The following is a 22,250-nucleotide window of genomic DNA, read 5'->3' on the forward strand; positions in this document are numbered from 1 at the left end:
GGTGGCCCACAATGACCTTCTGATGGAAGCTCAGTAGCCTTCCATCTCACAGGCAGTAGCCACCGGGTCTTTAACATACTTAAAAACGTCCATACGAAGGATTCCTAAGGGTATGTAGGCCCTGACTGGCAACATTACTCAAAGATTTTTTTCTGAATCCCAACTGAATTCTATTCAGGGCTTACAAGATACTTATCCATTCACCAATCCCGTACCCTTCCCTTGGCCGAGTTGGCGCCTACCTTCTGTGAAGCATTCGTCTGGTTCCACAGCCTCCTCCATTTGCTCTGAAATGTGCTCGTCGTCATCCCCTTTGCTCTTCATGTCCACAGTACTCGCTTCAGAACAACTGGTTAGGTCATCCATCTTCTGAAGAGAGAAGACAAGCACATATCACACTAACTGGATCCATCAACAAGAACTCAGCTATACTCCTTTCAGTTAAAGGCTCATTTTGGGACACTCTTCTGAAACACTGAGAGAACTTTGATCAACAAGCCTGTTTATTATGGAACGTAACACTATCATAGACCCTTCGGGTCAAATGGGATGTTCCTATGCTGTACGCACTATGTGGTATAATTCCAGGTAAGTTTTGCTTGCATTGAGATGCATGGGGAGGTGGTGGCATTCTTCGTATTGTCACTGGACTAGTAATCCAGAGAACCGGGTCTGGGGATCTGGGTTCGAATCCCACCACAGCAGATGGTGACATTTGAATTCAATAAAAATCTGGAATTAAAAGTCTGACGATGGCCATGAAACCATGGTTGTAAAAGGTGGCATGGCTGGGGTATTAAATGAACACTTTGCATCTGTCTTTACCAAGGTCAAGCTGCAAGAGGAAGTAGTTCAGACATTTGAAGGGTTTCAAACTGATGAGCACAAGGACCTGCCAAGGAATAGGCTATGTAAAGAGAAAAATATGACTTGCGCTTATACAGTGTCTGCCATGGCCTTAGGACATCCTGAAACTCTTTACAGTCAATGTGTTTCTGAAGTTTAGTCCCTGTTGTATTGTAGGAAATGCAGCAGCCAATTTGTACATAGCAAACTCCCAAAAACAACAATGTGACCAGATAATCTGCTTTTAGTGCTGCTGATTGAGGGGTGAATAATGGCCAGGGCACTGGTGATAACTCCCCTGTGCTTCTTCAAAATAGTACCATGGGATTTCTTATGTCAACCTGAGAGGGTTCACAGGGCCTCAGTTTGCTTGAAAGATGGCACCTCCAACAGTGCAGCACTCCCTTCATATTGCATTAGAGCATCAGCCTAGATTTTGTGTTCAAGTGCTCAGAGTGCAACGTAAACCCAAAAACTCTGGCTCTGAGACTAGAGTGCTACCAACTGAGCCACAGCTGACAACTCTTCATCAGCCTGCCAAAGTCAGGTGCTCTGATACATGGGCAGCACACTTTAGCAAGGCTTTTCCTACAAGCTAACTGCAGCAGCTGGCCAAGGCTTCTTTAGCAGCACCACCCAAACCTACAACCTCCACCACCTTGAAAGACAAGGGCAGCAGGCACATGCCAGCACCAGCATCTGCAAGTTCCCCTCCAAGTAATACACCACCCTGCCTTGGACATTTATCATTGTTTCTTCATCGTCACTGGGACAAACTCCTGAAGCTCTCCCGCTAACAGTGCTGAGGGTTTACCGGCACTATATGAACTGCAGTGGTTCAGGAAGGCCACTCAAGGACAATTCATTGTCGGTTTTCCTGCCTTATTGACAATGGCTATTTCTTGCGTAGAATGGTCTGTTTTGCGTTCTAATGTGGCTGTGAGGCCAGTCTGCAGAGTGAGTGGCTTTCTACAGCATAGGCAAGGGTGAATTGCCTGATTTTGTAGGGGCAACCCAGCCTTTCTAGCTTGCCTTTTGCCCTTTGCTGCCGGTATTCTTTGCTGTTCAAAAGGAAACACCGCCAATTGAGATGGCTCCCCAGGCAGTTCATTCCTGTTCGTTTTTCCCCCAGTCTGTGGTGGACATGCCACACTTTCTGATGTTCACCATAAGGGCCTTAATCTCAGCCTACCTCACAGGTGGTGTCCAAATTTAATTTAATGACCACCTTAGGGGTTTTATTGTCAGTCGTACATACTACATGTCCATTCCACCTGAGCTGGACAGGCTCCACCATGAGTGCTTCAATTCCAGATGTTTCTGCTCTTTGAGGTGCCTCGGTATTGGACGCTTTGTCCTCCCATTCGAGGCCCATGATATTCTGAAAGCACCTCATGTGGAACCTGTGCAACTGATTAATATGTCTGGTGAACGTAGTCGATGGGTGGAATTTTCCATGCCTGGTGTCGGGCGTCATGGCGGGTGTGAGTGGACAATATGGCGGCAAGGCCAAAAATTGGTTTCACGACATTGTGAACCAGTTTGCGATCGCCCACTCCATCCGTCAATGGCCGGCACGTTGGGAACCTCATTGTAATATATATAAGCCCAGCTCACTGGAATCACCCCACCCAGCCCCCCACCCACCCAATGCTGGATCATTGGAGCAATCAAGCCGACGTGTTTCACAACAGCATTTGTAAGGTGTGCACCTGGTGAGCTGCAGTCCGGGGGGAGCTCGGGGGTGAGCGCACGGTAATGCTGCGCAGCGGTTGCGAGGGTCACATGTTGGACCTCAAGGCTGAGGCGCCGTTCATTCAGGCAAGGGCGCAGGCAAGTCGCATTTCCCCAGCTGGCTGACAGTGTGGGGGTGGGACAAGGGCTGCGCTGTGGTTGATGTGAGATGGGGGGTGAGACAAGGGCTGCGCTGTGGTTGATGTGAGATGGGGGGTGGGACAAGGGCTGCGCTGCGGTTGAGGTGAGTTGGGGGGTGGGGTAAGGGCTGCGCTGTGGTTGATGGTACTGCACAAGCACGTGCGGGAGGTGGGGGGGGAGGGAAGCTGCCATGCATTAGGGAAACCTTGTATGAAGTGACCATTCCTCCACAGCTGAGACAGTTCAGACACAGCTACATTAACGTGCTTGGAGTCGGGCCTCTGGCTTATCTGCCTCACTCAAGCAACTCAGAGGCATGAAAGTTCCATCAAATGCTCCAGAGCTTTTCACTGCTCGAGCACAGACTGCAAACTAATGAACGTTTTAATGGACTGTAGAACAATTGGACAACTGTGCACATTGTACAATGTGCTTGCTAAAGCTGGAAATGGAGCAGCTCACAGCTCCTTGCAATGTCATCATCCCGGCTTGGACCAGTCTCCCCCATGGTTCAAACTAACAGAGCAGCCTTGATGCGTCTCACGCTTTGGTGGAGCAGACCATCGGGATGCTGAAGATGTGGTTCTGGTGTCTGGACCTGTCAGGTGGAGCCCTGCAATACAGTCCATAGAGTGCGTCACACATCATCGTCATCTGCTGTGCCCTTCACAACCTGGTGCTACAATGGGGAGAGCAGCTGTCTTGTCCAATACAAAAGTTGAGCATAACCTCTTTGTTCCTGTGCTCTGTGCCCCTATTAATAAAGCCCAGGATACTGTACACTTTATTGACTGCTCTCTCCACCTGTCCTGCCACCTTTACTGACTTAGGCACATATACACTTATGCACATATACACCCAGGTCCCTCTGCTCTTGTGCACTCTTCAGAGTTGTACCCCTTATTTTATATTGTCTCTCCATGTTCTTCCTACCAAAACGAAGCACCTTACGCCTTCCTGCATTAAACTTCAGCTGCCACCTATCTGCCCACTCCACCAACTTGTCTATGTCATTTTGAAGTTCTACACTGTCCTCCTCATAGATTACCATGCTCTACAATCGAAAGATCTGGATCATGTCCCATCACCCTTTCAACTTTATTTCCCCATTTCGATTCTTCAGGGTTTCTCTGTATAAACTCAACGTGCTCAGTGCTGGAAATATTGATTTCACTCCTTTCCAAAGCAATAATGACCTTTCGAAGGCACAGAACACTCCAAGAGCGATCTACCCTGTTCAGAGCTGGAGAAATTAGCTCCAACAAGAGCTGGATGGACCCCTATGCTCGCAAAAATCACAATCCATTGAGTATACTGTTTCTAAGGAGGAAACGGGCTCGGTAAATCGAGAATGATATGGGAATCTCCTTCAGTTTTGTAGGGCTGGGTTATTAGAGGTCTCTGTGAGGGACAGAAAATCAATGGTGGGAGTTCTTGAGGGTAGCTGTGGTTTATCAGCAAATTGATGTGGGGACAGAGCCCCGGAGGGAATACATCCTTTCAGAAAAATAGTTCGCCAAAAATGTGCCAGCTGTGGTTGGTATTTTGGGGATTAGAGTCCAGGTCACTGCACAGGTATTAAAATGCCCAAAGCCAGTCGTGGTTCAGTTAGTAGGTCCCACACCAGGAGACTTGAGCCAAAATTCCAGACTGACACAAGTCAGGAGTGTGGTGGAATACTTCCCACTTGCCTGGATGAGTGCAGCTCCAACAACACTCAAGAAGCTTGACACCATCCAGGACACAGCAGCCCACTTGATTGGCATCCCATCCACCATCTTAAACATTCATTCCCCCTACCACTGATGCACAGTAGCAGCAGTGTGTAACATCTACAAGATGCACTGCAGGAATTCGTCAAGGCTCCTTATACAGCACCTTCCAAACCCACGACCACTACCACCTCGAAGGACAAGGGCAGCAGATAGATGGGAACAGCACCACCTGAAAGTTCCCCTCCAAGTTCCTCACCGTCCTGACTTGGAAATATATCACCATTCCTTCACTGTCACTGGGTCAAAATCCCTAATAATGCTGTGGGTGTACCTACACCACATGGGCTACAGTGGTTCAGGAAGGTGGCTCACCACCACCTTCTCCAGGGCAATTAGGGATGGGCAATAAATGCTGGCCCAGCCAGCGACACCCACATCCTATCAATGAATAAAAAATACACAGTGAAGTGTTGAGATGTTGCCTTTCTGATGGGATGTCTAAACCGAGGCCCACACTGCCTTCTCGGGTGGAAACAGAAGATCCCATGTCACTATTTGGATGAAGTACAGGACTCCTCAGTGTCCCTGTTATTTACCTCTCAGCCAACTTTACTGAAAAGAAGAGTTGCTGTTGCTTGTGGGACCTTGCTGTGCGCGAACTGGCTGCCGTATTTCCCCACATCACCACTGTGGCTACACTTTAAGAAGTACCTCATTGACCGTCAAGCCCTTAGGGATGTCTTCAGGTCACGAGGGGTGTGGTACGAATGTAAGTCTTTCCTTCTTTTGCCCTCAACCAAAGTGGGCCCACAGGTGTTGGGCTCAGACATCATTTCCCATGTTGGAATGGCAGGGATTTCGCCATCCATTTTGCACTCCTTCGGGCAACTTATTCCCTAGTTGTCTCGGACACTAAAACAGGGATAGGTTTGTGTCAGCCGTGGCTCAGTTAGTAGTGTCCTGCCTCTGAGTCACGTGGCTGTGAGCTTAAGTCCTACTTGAGTGACTTGAGCACAAAATTGGAGTCTGCCGCTCCAGTGGAATACAGAGGTCTCGAGACCTCTAAACCACAGGCCCATCTGCCCTTCAGCCACATGTTCAGGATTCCCGACACTACCTTGAAGAAGAGCAGGGGAGTTCTCACTGGTGTTCTGTCCAGTAGTTAACCCTCAGCCAACATCACTAAAAAAAAACCCAGATTATCTGGTCATTATCACATTGCTGTTTGTGGGAGTAAGCTCTGTGCTAAATGGCTTCTCCATTACAGCAGTGAAGCCCTTTAAAAGTACTTCATTGGCTGCTGTAAAGCATTTTGAGATGTCCTGTGGTCATGAAAGGCTCTATCCAAATGGAAGATTATTTTTTAATTGGCTATAAAAACTTTGGGTTGTCTTGACGTTGTGAAAGGCGCTAGATAAATGCAAGTCTATCTTTCTTTCTTATCACTGAAGGGGGCCCTTCCCCTTAAACGGCCAGGATTCCATTCAGACCAAAAGGGGGTGAACGAGATAATCAATTACTGACAACATTCAACATCTCATTTGTTAATGGAATGGGAGAATAGATTAGTGCGTGTTGAGGATGTGACAGCCTAATGAGTGGACAATAGGAACAGAAGTGCAGTGATTAGAGTCTTTCAGAACTGATTAACCCTTAACCCCTCTCCTCATCTTCTTCAGTTGATTCTATTTACAGGAAAGTGCTGATTGGAGGCAACATGGACAATGGATTTTGCCACTTGTCTATCATATGAGAGACCATGTGCTTTGCTGACTGCCTTTCCAACGTCAAGTCCTGGAGGAGTCGATATTCCCTTCAGCTCTGAAGCGGCAAATGCCCCAATCACTTTCCCTGGCTCTTGTCGACACCTACATCTCTCTGGCCTCCACGTGGATCAAACTTCTCCCTCCCCACCTCCTCCCCCAGCCCCACTCCCTCAATGCTCCCGACTTCCCTTTTGGGCTAAGACTAACCCAACTGTTCCGATGCCCTCTTGTCCTCCCACCTTGCGTCCTTCAAAAAACCTGAGATCATCCAAAGCTCTGCTACCTGTATGCTAATTCAGACTAATCCTCGTTCACCTCTGTGCTCTCAAATCGGCAATGCCTGAATTTTAAAATGCTTATCCTTGTATTCGAATCTGTCTATTGCCTCGCCCCTCCCCCTCCAGCCCTGCAGCACTCCGAGGTCTCTATTTCACCAGCTCCGACCCTTTGGTGGCCAAGTCTTCAGCTGCCTGGACCATGAGCTCTAGAATTACCTCCTTAAACCTCTCCACCTCTTCTTTAAGATGTTCCTTAAAACCCACATGTCTTAAAATCTCCTTATGTGACTTTGTAACAATGTTCTTTTTTAATACTTGTTCTTGGTCTGTGGGCATCGCTGGTAGGGCCAGCACCTGTTTCCCATCCCTAATTGCCCTTGAACTGAGTGGCTTGCTAGGTCATTTCAGAGGGCAGCTCGGAGTCAACCACATTGCTGTGGGTCTGGAGTCACATGTAGGCCAGACCAGGTAAGGATGGCAGATTTCCTTCCCTAAAGGGGCATTCCTGTTTGATAACACTCCTGTGAAGTGCCTTGGGAGGTTTTACTATATTAAAGATGCTAGATAAAAACAAAGTCATTGTAAATTTGGTGAACTCCGCCTCATGTTGAACCCCAACCTGAGTTTCTCACCCTCCATGTTGCCTTTCAACCACTTAGTGCTCAGCAAGCTCCCACAGATAGCCCTGTGATAGTGACCAGACAATGTGTTCTCTTCAATGATGTTGATTGAGGGCTAAATAATTGGTCAGGACATGGGGGATTATTACCCTGCTCTTCTTCAAAATAGTGCCATGGGATCTTTTATGGCGGCCTGAGAGAGCAATAGGGACGTTGATTTAACATCTCACCCGCAAGATGGCACCTCCAGCTGTACAGCACTCCCTCAGTACTGCACTGTGAGTGTCAGCCTAGATTTTCTGCTCTGATCTTTGGAATGGGACTTGAAGCCACGACCTTATGTCTTGAAGGCAAGTGTGCTACCAACTGATTAACAAGTGATACTTCCCCTTGTACTGACCATAGCCCCTTTAATCCCAAGTCATTTTACTGGAGTTAGAATAAACAGCATGGATTAAAAGGGGTAAAGAAATGTTAAACAAACCATGCAAAAGCCTCATGAGAGGTAACAAAATGCTTGTTTTCTAAAAACAAATATGCCTTTTGAAGGTGAGAAGGGAATTGGAGCGGTGGGGGTGGGCCGGGTTAGAGGAGAGGAGAATTACAGAGAGAATGACTGGAACAGCTGAAGGCTCTGCTATCAATGGCCTCAATTCTCCTCTTAGCCTTCCCTGCTCTAAGAGGAACAACACCAGCTTCTCCAGTTGATCCGCCTAATTCCTCATCCCGGGGGCTGTGCTAATGAAAGTCTTCTGAACCCTCTCCAAAGCCTTCACATCCTTTCTAAAGTGGGCCACCCAGAATTGGATACAGTGCTCCATCTGGGGCTGAGCTAGTGGCTTTCGTGCTCTCTGGTCAGGATTTCCTGGGGCCGTTGGCGATGGTCTGGGAGGCAGAAAGGCTGCCGAAATATCGAAGGAAGGCGGCGGATGGTGTGCCCGTTAGCTGCCTGCCATCACGTATTTTGCCAGTGGCGGGAAAGGTAGCAGACAGCCCACTTGTCTGGAGGCCAATTGAGCCGCTTAAGTGGCCAATTAAAGGCCTTTCCTGCCTCTGCTGGCACTCTACCAGCGGTTAATGCGCCCGTCACCATGTGGGGAGACAGCCAGGTAAACCCTGGGGGTCTCTCAGTGGACTCTGGAACTGGGATCCTCCTTTTTGGGCAATCTCTGGCAAAGGCACCTGCCATCGGCACCAGACCCGTCCCCTCGCTGGGGCCTGCCTGCCTGGTCCAGGTGCCCCCAGACCTCTTTTACCTGGTGTGAAGGTGCATGGCCGTCAATGCACCCTCCTCCTCAAGGTGCAGTCCCAGCATTGGCCACTGCTGCCGGTGGCGCTGCTGAGGCTGGTGAGCTGCTGGCTCCCTGATTGGCCAGCAGCTCTTGGGGATGGCTGCTGTCCTTAACAACCCCATCAGCCACCATTTAATTGGCTACAGCTGGCAAAATGTGGCCCCAGGTCCTACAGTCCACTGCCCAGGTTTCGAAAATGCCACCTTTATTTTAGAAACACTCCAATCTACCTGAACAACATTCCTCAGGCAAATTACTCAAAATGCACCCCGTGAGGAATTAATGCAAGTTCCCCACTCCCTTTGCAACACCTTCCTTCACTTCTTATGGTCCATGTGCCCTCCTAAAAGCTCTTTGCTTTCAGAACTCCCATATTTCTGACTCTACATTCTCCCACACCCCCAGTAATCCCCTTGCACTTCCCCCTTATTCTCCTCAGCAGTTACCTCTTCCCTTTGTGAACGTTTCTAAGATACTCCTCTATATCAGGAGCTCTATATCTGCTATGGATACTGTCGTTTCCAAGGATTGAAACACTTTAACGGGATGGAAAGCACAATAGAAGGTCAGCTATGGAAGGCTGAGAGGCATTAATGCTGCCCAGAAGGAAAAATCAGTAAAAGCTGGGATATAAGAATACTGGTCCGAACTGGTCTTGTATACCTTAAAATGGAACACCAGTAAAAACTGGGAAATAAGTGTACTGGTCTGAACTGGTCTTGTGTACATTAAAATGGAACACCAGTAAAAACTGGGAAATAAGAATAATGGTCCGAACTGGTCTTGTATACCTTAAAATGGAACAGCAGTAAAACTGAGAAATAAGAGTACTGGTCCGAACTGGTCTTGTATACCTTAAAATGGAACAGCAGTAAAACTGGGAAATAAGAGTACTGGTCTGAACTGGTCTTGTATACCTTAAAATGGAACACCAGTAAAAACTGGGAAATAAGAGTACTGGTCCGAACTGTATTTTTCCTTCTGGGTGTGATTATTTAACAGGAACAGTAATCTTCCCTCATGCGGAGGCTAGCAATAGCGAGGGCATTTTTCTCCACGGTGGCGAGGGAGAACTGAAATAGACTGTAATCAAAGGCAGTTCGCGCTCCGTCAATTAAATACTTTAAAACACAATTGGATAAATATGTGGCTCCAAGTGGGATTTACTGAGGAAAAAGTTGTGCAGATCAAATTCTGGGCAGACATCAGGAAGTATTTTGTTACAGAGAGGGGCAATCAGCAGCTGGAGCTTGTTGCTATGACAGCTGATTGAAGAGGCAGTCGGGGACATATTTAGGGAACGGTCAGGTGCTGTAATGAAAGACGGTAGTGGTTGGTATTCTAGAAAGGAGAGAACAAATGGGTGGCTGGATCTTCTCTTTGTTATGTACAGGCGCAGATGATTAAATGCTCTATGGAATGCAATGGCTAGTGGGGTTGCCAAGGCCTCGGAACAGAACAGAACAGGCCAGGAGTGAACAACGTCGCGTGTAATGTCAGTTTTATATCCGAGGACTGCTGGTTAGCCCGGGAGTCAGGGAGAAACTCCGCATTCTCCTGCTGCTGGGTTTGTGGTTGGTCTTTCCCACGCGTCAGGATGTTGAGAGGGCTAGGTGGAGTCTCTGAGGGCTGAAATTGTGCATCTGTGTCTCATTCTGTCTGCATCTTTGTAACTTAGGGGTTTTTGTGTTGTCCTGTTTCTGACATTGTGTGTCTGCATGTGACCTGTGCATTATTGTGACCACGTGTCTGTGTATTTCCTGTCTCTGATTATCTGTGTGAGTGTATTTTTCTTGTGGTTTCCACATGTGTGAGTCTTTGTAAATATAATGATGACATTCATTGTGTGTCTGTGTGTGATTGTGGTTGTGTCTGTGTGTATAGTAAATATGTGTTTGTGTAGGTGTGTTTGCAGACTTAATGCATAAGAGGATATAATGGTTTCATTGGTCAAACAGGCAAGAAGTGCGTCAATTACTACCCCTGTCTCAGTTCATTTGCTGCTGAATTTATTTCCATGCCTTTGTCACATCTAGACTTAACTTGCCCTTGTGGCCCATCTCCCACATTCTACCCTCCATTAACTTGACCTCATCATAAACTCTGCTGCCCCTATTTTAACTTGCTCCAAATCTCATTCAGTCATCACCTTTAAGCTCGCTGACTTACATTGGTTTCCGGTCCAGCAGTGCCTCGATTTTAAAATTCTCATCCTTAACTTCAAATCCTTCCATGGTCTCATCCCTCCCATTTCTGTAATCTCCTGCCGTCCTTCAAGAATTCTGCGCTCTTCCAAATCGGGCCCGATTTCTATCACTCCACTATTGGTGGCCGTGCCTTCAGTTGCCTAGGCCCTCAGCTCTGGAATTCCCTCCCTACACCTCTCAGCCTCTTTCTCTTCCTTTAAGATGCTCCTTAAAACCTACCTCATTGACGAGGTTGTCCTAATATCTGATACATGACTTAGTGTCAAATTTTTGTGTCATAAACTTTAGATCAGTCACGCGGAGCAGTGAGGAACAATCTCGAGTGGAACGTTAGAATTGGAAGATGGCTAATTTCAATGGGGTGAGAAGGGATCTAGCCAAGGTAAAATGGAACCAAAGACTGACAGGAAAACCTTTAAAGGTGCAATGCATGCTCCTTATGGAAGACATACTTCAGGCACAGGGTAGGTACATTCCAACATGGACGGAAGGAGGGAGAACAAAACTTTGGCTCCTCGGGTGATGAGGGAGCTGGAGATTATAATGCAACAAAAATGGAGGGTGTATGATGCATGTCCGGTGAATTCTTCAAGTGAGAACCAAGTCAAATACCACAGGTTGAGAGGGGGGAGTTAAGAGGAAAATAAGACTGGAAAAGAGAGAATATAAGAATAGGGTGGCAGTCAACATAAAAGAGAACCCAAAAATCTCCTACCAACATATGAATAGTAATGATAGAGTGGGTTCTATTAGGGACAGAGAGAGTGAGACATGTTTCGAGGTGCAGTGCAAGGCCAGGATACTTCATGAGTTCTCCGTATCGGTGTTTACTAAGGAAGTGGAACTTGACAAAAACGGAGTAGAAAAGGAGAGAGCAGTGAAAATGGAGAGGGGTGGGGGGGAGGTACTGGAAAAGTTGGCTACTCTTAGCGTGGCTGAGTCACCTGATTCGGGTGACTTGCATCCCAGGCTGCTCAAGGGAGTGGGGGTGGCAATAGCAAATCGTTGTTCAAGAAAGTGTGTAAGGACAGTCCGAGCAACTGCAGCTCAGTTGGCTTAATGTCAACAGAGGGTAAGATTTCAGAAATCAGGGAAGAAGTCAACAGGAACTTGGGAGAGGTTCGAGTTAATTAAGGATAGCTGGCATGGATTTGTAAAAAGCAGATCGTGCTTGACCAATCTAATTGAACTTTTTGATGAAGTGACAGAGAAGCTTGATGAAGGGGCACGGAGGTGATGTTGTCTATAAGGGTTTGAAGAAAGCATTTAACAAGTCACCACATAAAAGGCTGGTTAACACAATTGAGGCTTATACAATGGGAGGGTCAGTGTACCTTGATTAACAACCTGAAAGGTTTTTATCACTGCAAATCCGGCCTTGTGTACAAGCAATCTTGACCGTGTGAGTGAACAAATATTGCGGAGAACAAAATGACCATCAGAGCGTTATAGCAGGCAACAGAAAGAATTCTTACAAAGAGGCTGACCAAGTTTAGGACTATGTGAGAATATTGGAAATATAACGCTAGCAAAACATTTTGCACTGCTCCATTGCCTTAAGAAACATCTAATCGTCAGGAAAGCCTTTTAAGTTTTGTAGATTGTGTCAGTCTCGATATGTCTTCACTGTAAGTATCTGGGCAGAGCCACAGAGTGATCACCTCTGATGCAATTGCCATGGTAACACCTTGGGGTTCTTACATTAAACCCTTGCTGTAATCACACTTGTGCTTCATCGCTTGGTAGAAAATGAACAAGTACACATCAGCCTCTTGTACCAATTCAAAGTTTTCAGTCAGGCTGAGAAGGTAATTGGTGCAATTCAGGTACAGTGCAATCAATATTCTGGTAACTCACTACAGAAACTCCGCACCTGCAATTTTTTCCCTTTATCGGCTGTGTGAAGCTCTGTTGTTTGTGTCATGTCACCGTAGCCCCTCTGGCAGACCCAGGCACAACACGTGTTTTATTATTATTATGGGATTTGGGCGTTGCTGTCTAGGCCAGCATTTATTGCCCATCCCTAACTGCCCTTGAGAAGGCAGTGGTGAGCCGCCTTCTTGAGCCACTGCAGTCTGTGCAGTGAAGGTGTTCGCACACTGCTGTTTTGGAGAGAGTTTGACCCAGCGAGAGTGAAGGGACAGAGATATAGTTCAGGGTCAGGATGGTGTGTGGCTTGGAGGGGAACTTCCAGGCGGTGGTGTTCCCATGTGTCTGTTGCCCTTGCCCCTTCTAAGTGTTGGAGGTCACAGGTTTGGAAGGTGCTGTCGAAGGAGCCTTGGTAAGTTGCTGCAGTGCGCCTTGTAGATGGTGCACACTGCTGCCATTGTGCGTCGGTGGTGGAGGAAGTGAAAGTTTAAGGTGGTCTTTGACCTGTCCCCTGCATCAGTCACTGTAAGAGGCTGTTATGGGGTGTGCTTCTCATGTTACCCTTGCTGACAGTGTGGACGGTCACTGATCATTTTCTCCTTCTTGTTTGAACATATTGTCCAGTCTAACAACAACAAAAACTTATATTCATATAGCACCTTTAACCTAGTAAAATATCCCAAGGTGCTTCACAGAAACATTTTCAAACAAAATTTGACACGGAAGAGGAGATGTTAGGGACATTAGGACAGGTGACTAATAGCTTGGTCGAAAGGCAGGTTTTAAGAAGTGTCTTAAACAAAAAGAGAGAGGTCGAGAGGTGGAAAGGTTTAGGGAGGAAATTCCAAAGCTTAGGGCCCAGGGAGCTGAAGGCACGGCTGCCAATGGTATAGCAATGGAAATTGGGGGATGTGCAAGAGACCAGACCTGGAGGAGCACAGAGATCTTGGGAGGTTGTAGGACTGGAGGAATTGAAAATAAGGAAACGCCTTATTAAACACAATAACTCCAACTGGGGCCTAACTGGTGCTTTATAAAGGCTTAGCTTAATTTCCTTTCTTTTGCACTTGATTCTTTTATACCCCCTCTTTATAAAGACAAGGTTTCCGTATGTTTTTTTTAAACAGCTTTCTCAATTTGTCCTGTTTCTTTCAAAGATTTGTGAGCGTACACCTCCAGGTCTCTCCTTCCCTCAATCCCCTTTAAATTTTTACCACTTGGTTTAGATTGCCTCTCCTCATTCTTCCTACCAAAATGCATGGCTTTGACCTTATCTGCGTTAAACTGCATTTGCCATGTGTCTGCCCATTTCACCATCTCTAGCATAAACCAGTAGGTGAAAGCTTCAGCAATTTTGCTGAGGCCTTGGAATGATAGAACTGAGCAGTCTCTTACCTGGGCTATCTCTTACTTCCTCTTGATGGTCAATGACCAGGAGAAACATCGAAATGTAGGAAAATAAGAGCAGGAGTAGGCCATTCGGCCCTTCGAGCCTGCTCCACCATTCAATATAATCATGGCTGATCCTCTATCTCAACGTCATCCTCTCTTTCTCTCTCCATACCCCTTGATGCCTTTAGAGTCTAGAAATCTATCTATTTCCTTCTTAAATATATTCGGTGTCTTGGCCTCCACAGCCCCCTGTGGGTGGAGAATTCCACAGGTTCACCACCCTTTGGGTGAAGAAGTTTCTCCTCATCTCAGTCGTGAATGGTCTACACTGTATCCTGAGATTGTGATCCAATGTTCTCGACTCCCCCAGCCAGGGGAAACGTCATCCCTGTATCCAGTCTGTCCACCCCTGGTCAGAATTTTATAGGTTTCAATGGGATCCCCACTCATTCTTCTAAACTTTAGTGAATACATGGCCCAGTCGACCAAATCTCTCCTCATACGGCAATCCCGCCATCCCAGGAATCAGCCTGGTGAACCTTTGCTGCACTCCCTCTATGGCAAGCGTAACCTTTCTCAGGTCAGGAGACCAAAACTGCACATAACACTCCAGGTGTGGTCTCACCAAGGCCCTGTACAGCTGCAGTAAGACATCCCTGTTCCTGTACTCAAGAAGGAGCACCATTGAACCCTCAGAGAAAATGGCTGGCTTTGGCAGCCAAAGGTATGGAGTGGAAACACTGAGGGCAAACAATTTACTTACACGCAAACAGAATTTGAAAGCAAACCCTTCTCCCCCGAAGCATGAAAACTGCGCTGCAGCGTTAGGGTGTGGGAGGATTAGGAAATCAAGACATTTGCAGACAAATCCGATTTGTTTGCAGGTGGCTGGCAGCCAATTAGGCTTCACTGTAAAACGTTCAATGGCATTCTTCACCGGATCATTATCCCACTCATTGACAAAGAGTGAATCAGCACCAGGCTCACCTTTGTGTGGGAATTATATTTAGCATAATTACTGTTCAGCAAGGAAAACACACCCAATAGTGCCCGGAGCAAAATCTTAAAAAGCTCAATTACGTTCTCTCATTTTAAAGATTTGGGTGATTCTAGGTTATATGGGAGCCTTGCTATAGAGGGAGACGTACACATTGGGAGTAGGGCTGTAACACTGCAGGGATAATAATGTGACTCGCAGAAAATTAGACGCATGGTCAGTTAATAGGTCTTCACTCGTGTTAGTTGAGGGAAGAGCTTGTTGCTCCCATTTGAGTAATAGTTTGGAACCTCAACAGGAGGATGGGGCCTTCCAATCATGTCTCATTTGAAAAATTGCATTTCCAATACAGCACTGGCTGAATTATCAGCCTAGCTTACCTGCATAATGCCTGGAGGGGGCGGGTGTTGAACCCACAGGTAAAAGCACTATCAACTGAGCCAAGTTTATACTTAAGGGGAATGATGATGGATGAGGTGTGAATTACAGAACTGTGGAGAGCATTGATGGTTGTGGGTAACAGAGGATTGAGCTTCCTCCCAAGTTGCACTGAGCCATCTTCCGCTTTATCTGGGGGTTGAAAATGAACCGTGTTCACAGGGACACAATGTACAATGTACAAACCTCTAGATAAAGGGGAAAAAATGTGCCCAACATCGCCCTCATCTTGGTGGCCACCTTTGTGTGTGGCTGCATCAAGCTGTGCGTAGACACTTGGCACACAAAGACCAAGTGTCACTCCGTGCTGAGGTTCTACCTGCCCCTGGTGTTGTGAAGGATGGGTCTGGCCACGCTGCCGCGGAACACTCCAAGTAGTTAGACCATGTGCTGTACCTCCTGTCACTTGTGGAAAGATTTATGTAGAGAAACACCTTTGACCATAAGTCTATCAGACATTGGTTGGCAAGTAACGTCCTAGAGGCCCTGTTGGAAAAGGAGATGGTAGATCCTGTTGGATGGTTCCCTGAGCAGACTGTCAAAGTCATTTGGCAGAATGCCTCATTGCCAGAACTTTCCAATAAGCACCAAGACATGCCTTGGCTGGTGGTGAGAAAGGCCCTCCCCGTCAGGTCCCTCCTTCACCCCTTCCGCACATTGTTCTAGAGGTGGCTGTGGTGGGGAAGAGACTGTTGTTCACCTCCTTGTGGAATGTGCCTTTGCAAAGAAGGTCTGGAGAGAGATGCGGTGGTTTTTGTTGAGGTTCACTCTGAGAAGTTCCATGACACAGGACTCTGTGCTCTACGGGCTGTTCCCAGGGACACACACCAAGACAAACATCAACTACAGCTGGAAGATCATCAACTTGGTGAAAGACGCTCTTTGGTTCACCCGAAACTTGTTGGTCTTCCAGTGCAAAGAATTGTCCTCGAACGAGTGTTGCAGACTGGTACATTCCAAGGTCCAGGACTACGTGCTGAGGGATTCACTAAAGCTTAGGGCAGCTGCCACAATGGGGAAAGGTCGCTGTCTAAGACCTTTCAGCCGTAGTGCACCGAAGGGCTGGGAATTGTATAGACCCCTCGGGCTGTATGACTCACAATGAATGTATGCAATAGATACTTCATGTATCACAATTGCACTGAAGCACCTCAGGGTGCAACATGATCTATGTAGACAAATTAAATACCATTGCACTGTCTGACTGTCTGTTATGACCATTTTGAAATGTCTGTAATGTTCCTTTGGCTATACTGAAGCACTTCAGGGTGCAACGTGATCTGTGTAGAAAGCTTGAATATTATTGTACTTTTTGATGGCCGTTTTGAAATGTTTTGTAATGCCCTTTCAGATATTTTATGAACAAAGTAACTCTGGGTTTCAGTTGGTGTGAGGTTGCTCTGTGGATCGTCACCCTGTGGATCTCTCGCTTAAGTACCTTTTTTGGGGAACTCCCAGGAGATGAGACAGGTTGGGTAATGTCAGTGGTGGTACCGAACGCTTGGTGCACCTTGAGCTGCTTTTGTTCATGTCCTGAAATCCCTCGGGGTTGGAGGGAGGCGGAAGGCACGTCGCATTTGGAAAACCAATACTGCTGGTCAGGGTGGCGCTAATCTGACCTGACGGGCACAGATAGCTGACTCGCTGAAGTCAACCGGGGACCTGGATGAGCAGCCAGGGAAAGGGCTGAGGTAGGAGGGGCATCGCATTATCACCGAGATCCCCCATTTCATTTTGTGCGTCGCTTTGGAACTATTCATTGCTGCCGGGGCGACAGCATTCACACTGTTTAATGAGTCACATTGTCAAACCCAGCCTCTGCCAAGTGAGCCTTCGGGCTGAGCCAAACAAGGTGCTTGTTTTTCACAGGGTTATCAAAGGAAGCAAACCTTCCCTTTTACGGTTGCCCACCAGCCTCAGTAACATAACATCGAGCATTTGCTGATGTGTGAGGCCATGTTACTAAAAATACTGCGCCTTGTGTTTGTTTCTCATTTAAACTTTTGATCCCAGCTCCGTCACTAAAACCTTGGCTAGTGCTCAGCCCTTGCCATGGAATGCCTGGGTCCCTGACCCTGCTGGATGCTCAGGAATGCCACGAACGCTTATTCTGCTCAATGCAAAAAAAGGATATTTTTACACCAAAGTCATCTGGAAGAGCTGCCGTGCGTGAACGTAGTGAGGCTGCCATCCTTCATTCCCCTGACCTTTTGGATGATGCAGTCTGTACTTCACTTTTTCAAAAAGGGCAGACACTTAGTGTGATGAAAGTGTTGGTGAAAGAACCATTCGCCTATGTGGGACAGCTCCATATCTACCACATAGGTTAAAAGCATTTCCTGTGAGTTCTTTTTCCTGGTAAGTAACTGTTATAAAACGCACACTTGGAGATGACTAATCACTACTCTTTGATTTATATTGTGTTCTCTCTCACCCTTTCCAGTCTTGGCCATGTCCCACACTAAGCACACGAGAACATAAGACATAGGGACAGCAGTACACCACAGACCCATCGAGCCTGCTCCACCATTGGACCTGATCATAGCTGATCTTGGGCTTCAACCTCATTTTCCCTGCCCGCTCCCCGTGGCCTGTGATTGCCTGGAAGACCAAAAATCTGTCTATCTCAGCCTTGATTCAGAGATGGAGATCCACAACCCTCTGGGGTAGAAAATTCCAAAAGATTCCCAGCCCAGCCAGGGGAAAAAATGTCTAAGTAACTAGCCTGTTGAGCCTCTTCACAATCTTGAATGTTTCAATGAGATCACCTCTCATTCTTTTAATCTCTATGAGATATTGACCGATTTACTCGGTCTCACCTAAGGACAGCCCTCCCATCCCAGGGGACCAATCTAATGAACCTTCGCTGACCTGCCTCCAATGCAAATGTATCCTGGAGCCCAAAACTGCACACAGTATCCCTGTTGTGGTCTCTTCAAAGCCCTGTACAATTGTAGCAAGACTTCTTTATTCTTGTACTCCAACACCCTTTGCAATAAAGGCCAACATGCCATTTGCTTTCCTAACTGCTTGCTGCAGCTGCATGCTAACTTTGTGTTCCTATGTATGTGTACACCAAGTCTCTCTGAATATTGTCATTTACGAGTTTCACGCCTTTTAAAAAATATTGTACTTTTCTATTCTGACAACCAAAGTGAATAATCTCACACTTCTCACATTATACTCCATCTGCCACCTTGTCACTTGGCCTGTCTGTGGGCGGGATTTTCCGCACCTGCCCACTGCCGGGATCTTCCGGTCCTGCCGCAGGTCGATGGGCCCCTGGCTGGGGCGCCACCTCAGCCACGGCCGGTCAATGGGCTCCTGGCTGGGGCGCCACCTCAGCCACGGCCGGTCGATGGGCTTCTGGCTGAGGTGCCACCTCAGCCACGGCCGGTCAATGTGCTTCTGGCTGAGGTGCCGCCTCAGCCATGGCTGGTTGATGGGCTCCTGGCTGGGGTGCCACCTCAGCCACGGCTGGCCGATGGGCTTCTGGCTGAGGTGCCACCTTGCCCGCGATGGGGCCAGAAAATCCCGGCCTATATCTCCTTTCAGCCTCTTTGTGTCCTCCTCACAGCTTGCATTCCCACCTAGCTTTGTATCCGTCAGCAGATTTCGATACCTTACTCTCTGTCTCTTCACCTAAGTCATTAATATGGACTGTAGTTACCTGAGGCCCCAGCGTTGATCATTGCGGCATTTCACTGGTCGCAGCCTGCCAACATGAACATGCCACATTTATCCCCACTCTCTGCTTCCTGTCTGTTAACCAATCCTCTATCCATGCTAATATAGCACCCCCAACTCCCATGAGTCCTTATCTTGTGCATTAACCTTTTGTGTGGAACCATATCAAATGCTTTTTGGAAATCCAGGTACACTACATCGACTGGTTCCCCTTTATCTACCCTACTAGTTACATACTGAAAAAACCCTAATAAGTTTGTCAAACAGGGATTTCCCTTTCATAAAACCTTGTCCTAATCGTACTCTGCTTTTCTAAGTGCATTGTTAATACTTCCTTAACAATAAATTCCATCGTGTTCCCAATGACTGATGTCAGGATAACTAGCCTGTGGTTCCCTGTTTTCTCTCTTCCTCCTTTCTTCAATAGTGGTGTTACATTTGCTAACTTCCAATCTGCTGAGAGTGCAGATACACCAAAATGAAACTGTGGCTAAAAGGATTACACTATGAAGACAGGTTCATAGGCTTGTATCTCCTTGAGTATAAAAGGCTGATAAATATTAATATCCAGCCTATAAATATTAATCTCATGATCACAATTTCTAAGCAACAGTGCTCCTGTAATGCTATCACTCCCATTGTCTTCAGGGCTTTGAAATCAGGTCACCAGGCCACACTTTTTTTACATACTAATTAGGATTGCTAATAAACCAGTACGCAGTGATAAAGATCAATTAGAGTTTGCAATGACTTTATATTCATCAGCTCCCAACTAGATTACAAACTCCTCCTTGCAGACTGACTCACTACAGGGGCAGCTGCTCTTACACAATTAAAGCACTAATGCCGAAGAGAGTGTCTCTAAATGCTCTGAGGAACATAATAAGAGCAGAGGACCAGTCGAGCCTGCGCTGCCATTCATGGCTGATCTGCCTCAAATCCACTTTCCCACCCTTTCCCCATATCTCTTGAGATCAAAAATCTGTCTTTCTGATTGAAGGATGGAGCATCCACAGCCTTCATGGGGTAGAGAATTCCACAAAGATTCACACCCCTTTGAGTGAAGAAATTTTTCCTCATCTCAGTCCTCAGTGATTGGCCCCTTATCCTGAGACTGTTCTAGATTCCCCAGCCAGGGAAACAACCTCTCAGTGTCCATCTTGCCAGGTCCCTTCGGAACCTTGAATGTGAAAATGAGATCACCTCTCATTCTTCTAAACTCCAGGGAATATTGGTCAAATTTACTCAGGCTCAAATCATTGGTACCTGGGGTGGGAGGGTTGTCCAATATCAGTGAACCTATTCTCCATCACGCTTCAAAGGGGGAATAAAGCTTGCATTTATACAGTACTTTTCATGGTTACCAGGGGTCTCAAAGTGCTTTACAGCCAAAGAGGTCGTTTTTGAAGTATAACCACCATTGAAATGTAGGAAACACAGCAGGCCATTTGGGCACAGCAAGCTCCCACAAACAGCAATGTTTCGTGTGATGCTGAACGAGGGATAAATTGACCAGGGCACTGGGGATAACTCCCTTGCTCACCTTCGAATCGCGCCATGGAACCTTTTACATCCACCCGAGCAGGCAGATGGGGCCTCGGCTTAACCGGCCATCCAAAAACCGGCAACTCAGACAGCGCAGCACTCCCACAGTACTACCCTGGAGCGTCAGCTTTGATTCTCGTGCTCAAGACCCAGAGTGAGACTTGAACCCAGGACCTTGCGATTTCAAAGGCAAAGGGTGCTACCAACTGGGCCACAGCTGACACTGAAAAATGGGAGGTGCAAAATGAACTCTTGTCTCTATTTTGTTCACGCTTTTCGGTGTTTCTGCTGACGTCCCAATCAAAACTCAATAAAAAGGTATCGGTGCAAAGCTGGCCAGTGCTGGGTAATGAAAAGGTCGAGCCAAATTGGTGCTTTTGAGAGAAAAGAATTTCTTACATAACTCGTTTTTATCTAAACAGCCGGAAAAATCGCAGCACAGAGCAGTGCGAGGAAAACAAACCATTTTCCATAGAACAGAAGCTGGCTTAAGCAGTCATTTGCCAGCTGCCGGTCCACGTTCACCTGCTCTTGCTCTCATTCATGTTAAGTGGAGCAGATGAAAACATCTGTCATGCCTTAACTAACACACCTGCTGTGCAGTGTGAGCCTGTGCCAGTCAAGTCAGCTTGGACAATGCAGGCTCTGAGGCACCACTTCCTGAATTCGCTGGTGGGCTCTTTGTTACTGGATCATAGAACCATTTGACACAGGAGGAAGCTACCCGGCCCACCATTGCTGGTGCTGGATCTTTGAAAGAGCCATTCAGTTAGTCCCAGCGCCCTGCTCTTTTCCGGTTCAAGTGCTTATTTCATTTCATTTTGAACGTCATGATTGAGTCTGTTTCCACCATCCTCTCAGGCAGTGCCTTCCAGGTCACAGCAACTCGCTGCCTAACATTTCGCCTCTGTCACTTTAAACCTGATTACTGAGACTGGGAAAAGTTTCTCTTTATTTTTTTACTCTATCAAAACGTTTCAACATTTCAAACATCTCAGTTAGGTCACATCCGTCTCCAGGTAGCGTTCTCAATTATTCGAGGGTTGCCCACCTGTGGGTTCAGCCATGGTTATACGAAGGAGCCAGGGCGACGAGGCAGGCCGCAAGTCCACCTTCAGCCCAGAGGGGGAAAATCGAACCCCATGCTCTTGGCAATATTCTGAACCACACTCTCGCCTTGTAACCAACTGAGCTAGCTGGCACCCCCAAACTTCCTCTTAACCTCCTCTATTTGAAGGAGAACAACTCTAGTTCCTCAACGTAACTGAAGTCATTTATCGCTGCTACACTTCTAGCAAATCTCCACTGTACCCTCCCCTTTCTAAAGTGTGGTTGAATATAATGACTGCAGCTAGAAAGCCCCAGTGAGATTCAATGGCCATCATCTCACCTTGACGATCAATGCATTACCATCACTGAATCCCCCACTATCAACATCCTGGGGGTTACCATTGACCAGAAACTGAACTGGACTAGCCAGATAAATACTGTGGCTACAAGAGCAGGTTAGAGGCTAGGAAGCGTGCGACGAGTAACTCACCTCCTGACTCCCCAAAGCCTGTCCACCATCTACAAGGCACAAGTCAGGAGTGTGATGGGACACTCCCCACTTGCCTGGATGAGTGCAGCTCCCACAACACTCAAGAAGCTTGACACCATCCAGGACAAAGCAGCCCACTTGACTGGCACCCCATCCACAAACATTCATTCTCTCCACCGCCGA

General features: G+C 47.1%; 1 protein-coding gene across 1 annotated transcript in view; it reads right to left on the bottom strand.

The window, feature by feature from the left end:
- Nucleotides 1-22,250, bottom strand: part of scn5lab (sodium channel, voltage gated, type V-like, alpha b) — a 175,442-nt gene that overhangs the window by 61,018 nt on the left and 92,174 nt on the right. The window contains exon 13 of the mRNA XM_078534703.1: nt 243-369. Coding sequence (XP_078390829.1) covers nt 243-369 — 127 coding nt within the window. The remainder of the gene's footprint in view (nt 1-242; nt 370-22,250) is intronic.

The sequence above is a fragment of the Cetorhinus maximus genome, chromosome 3 (assembly GCF_964194155.1).
Source record: "Cetorhinus maximus chromosome 3, sCetMax3.hap1.1, whole genome shotgun sequence".
NCBI lineage: Eukaryota > Metazoa > Chordata > Chondrichthyes > Lamniformes > Cetorhinidae > Cetorhinus > Cetorhinus maximus.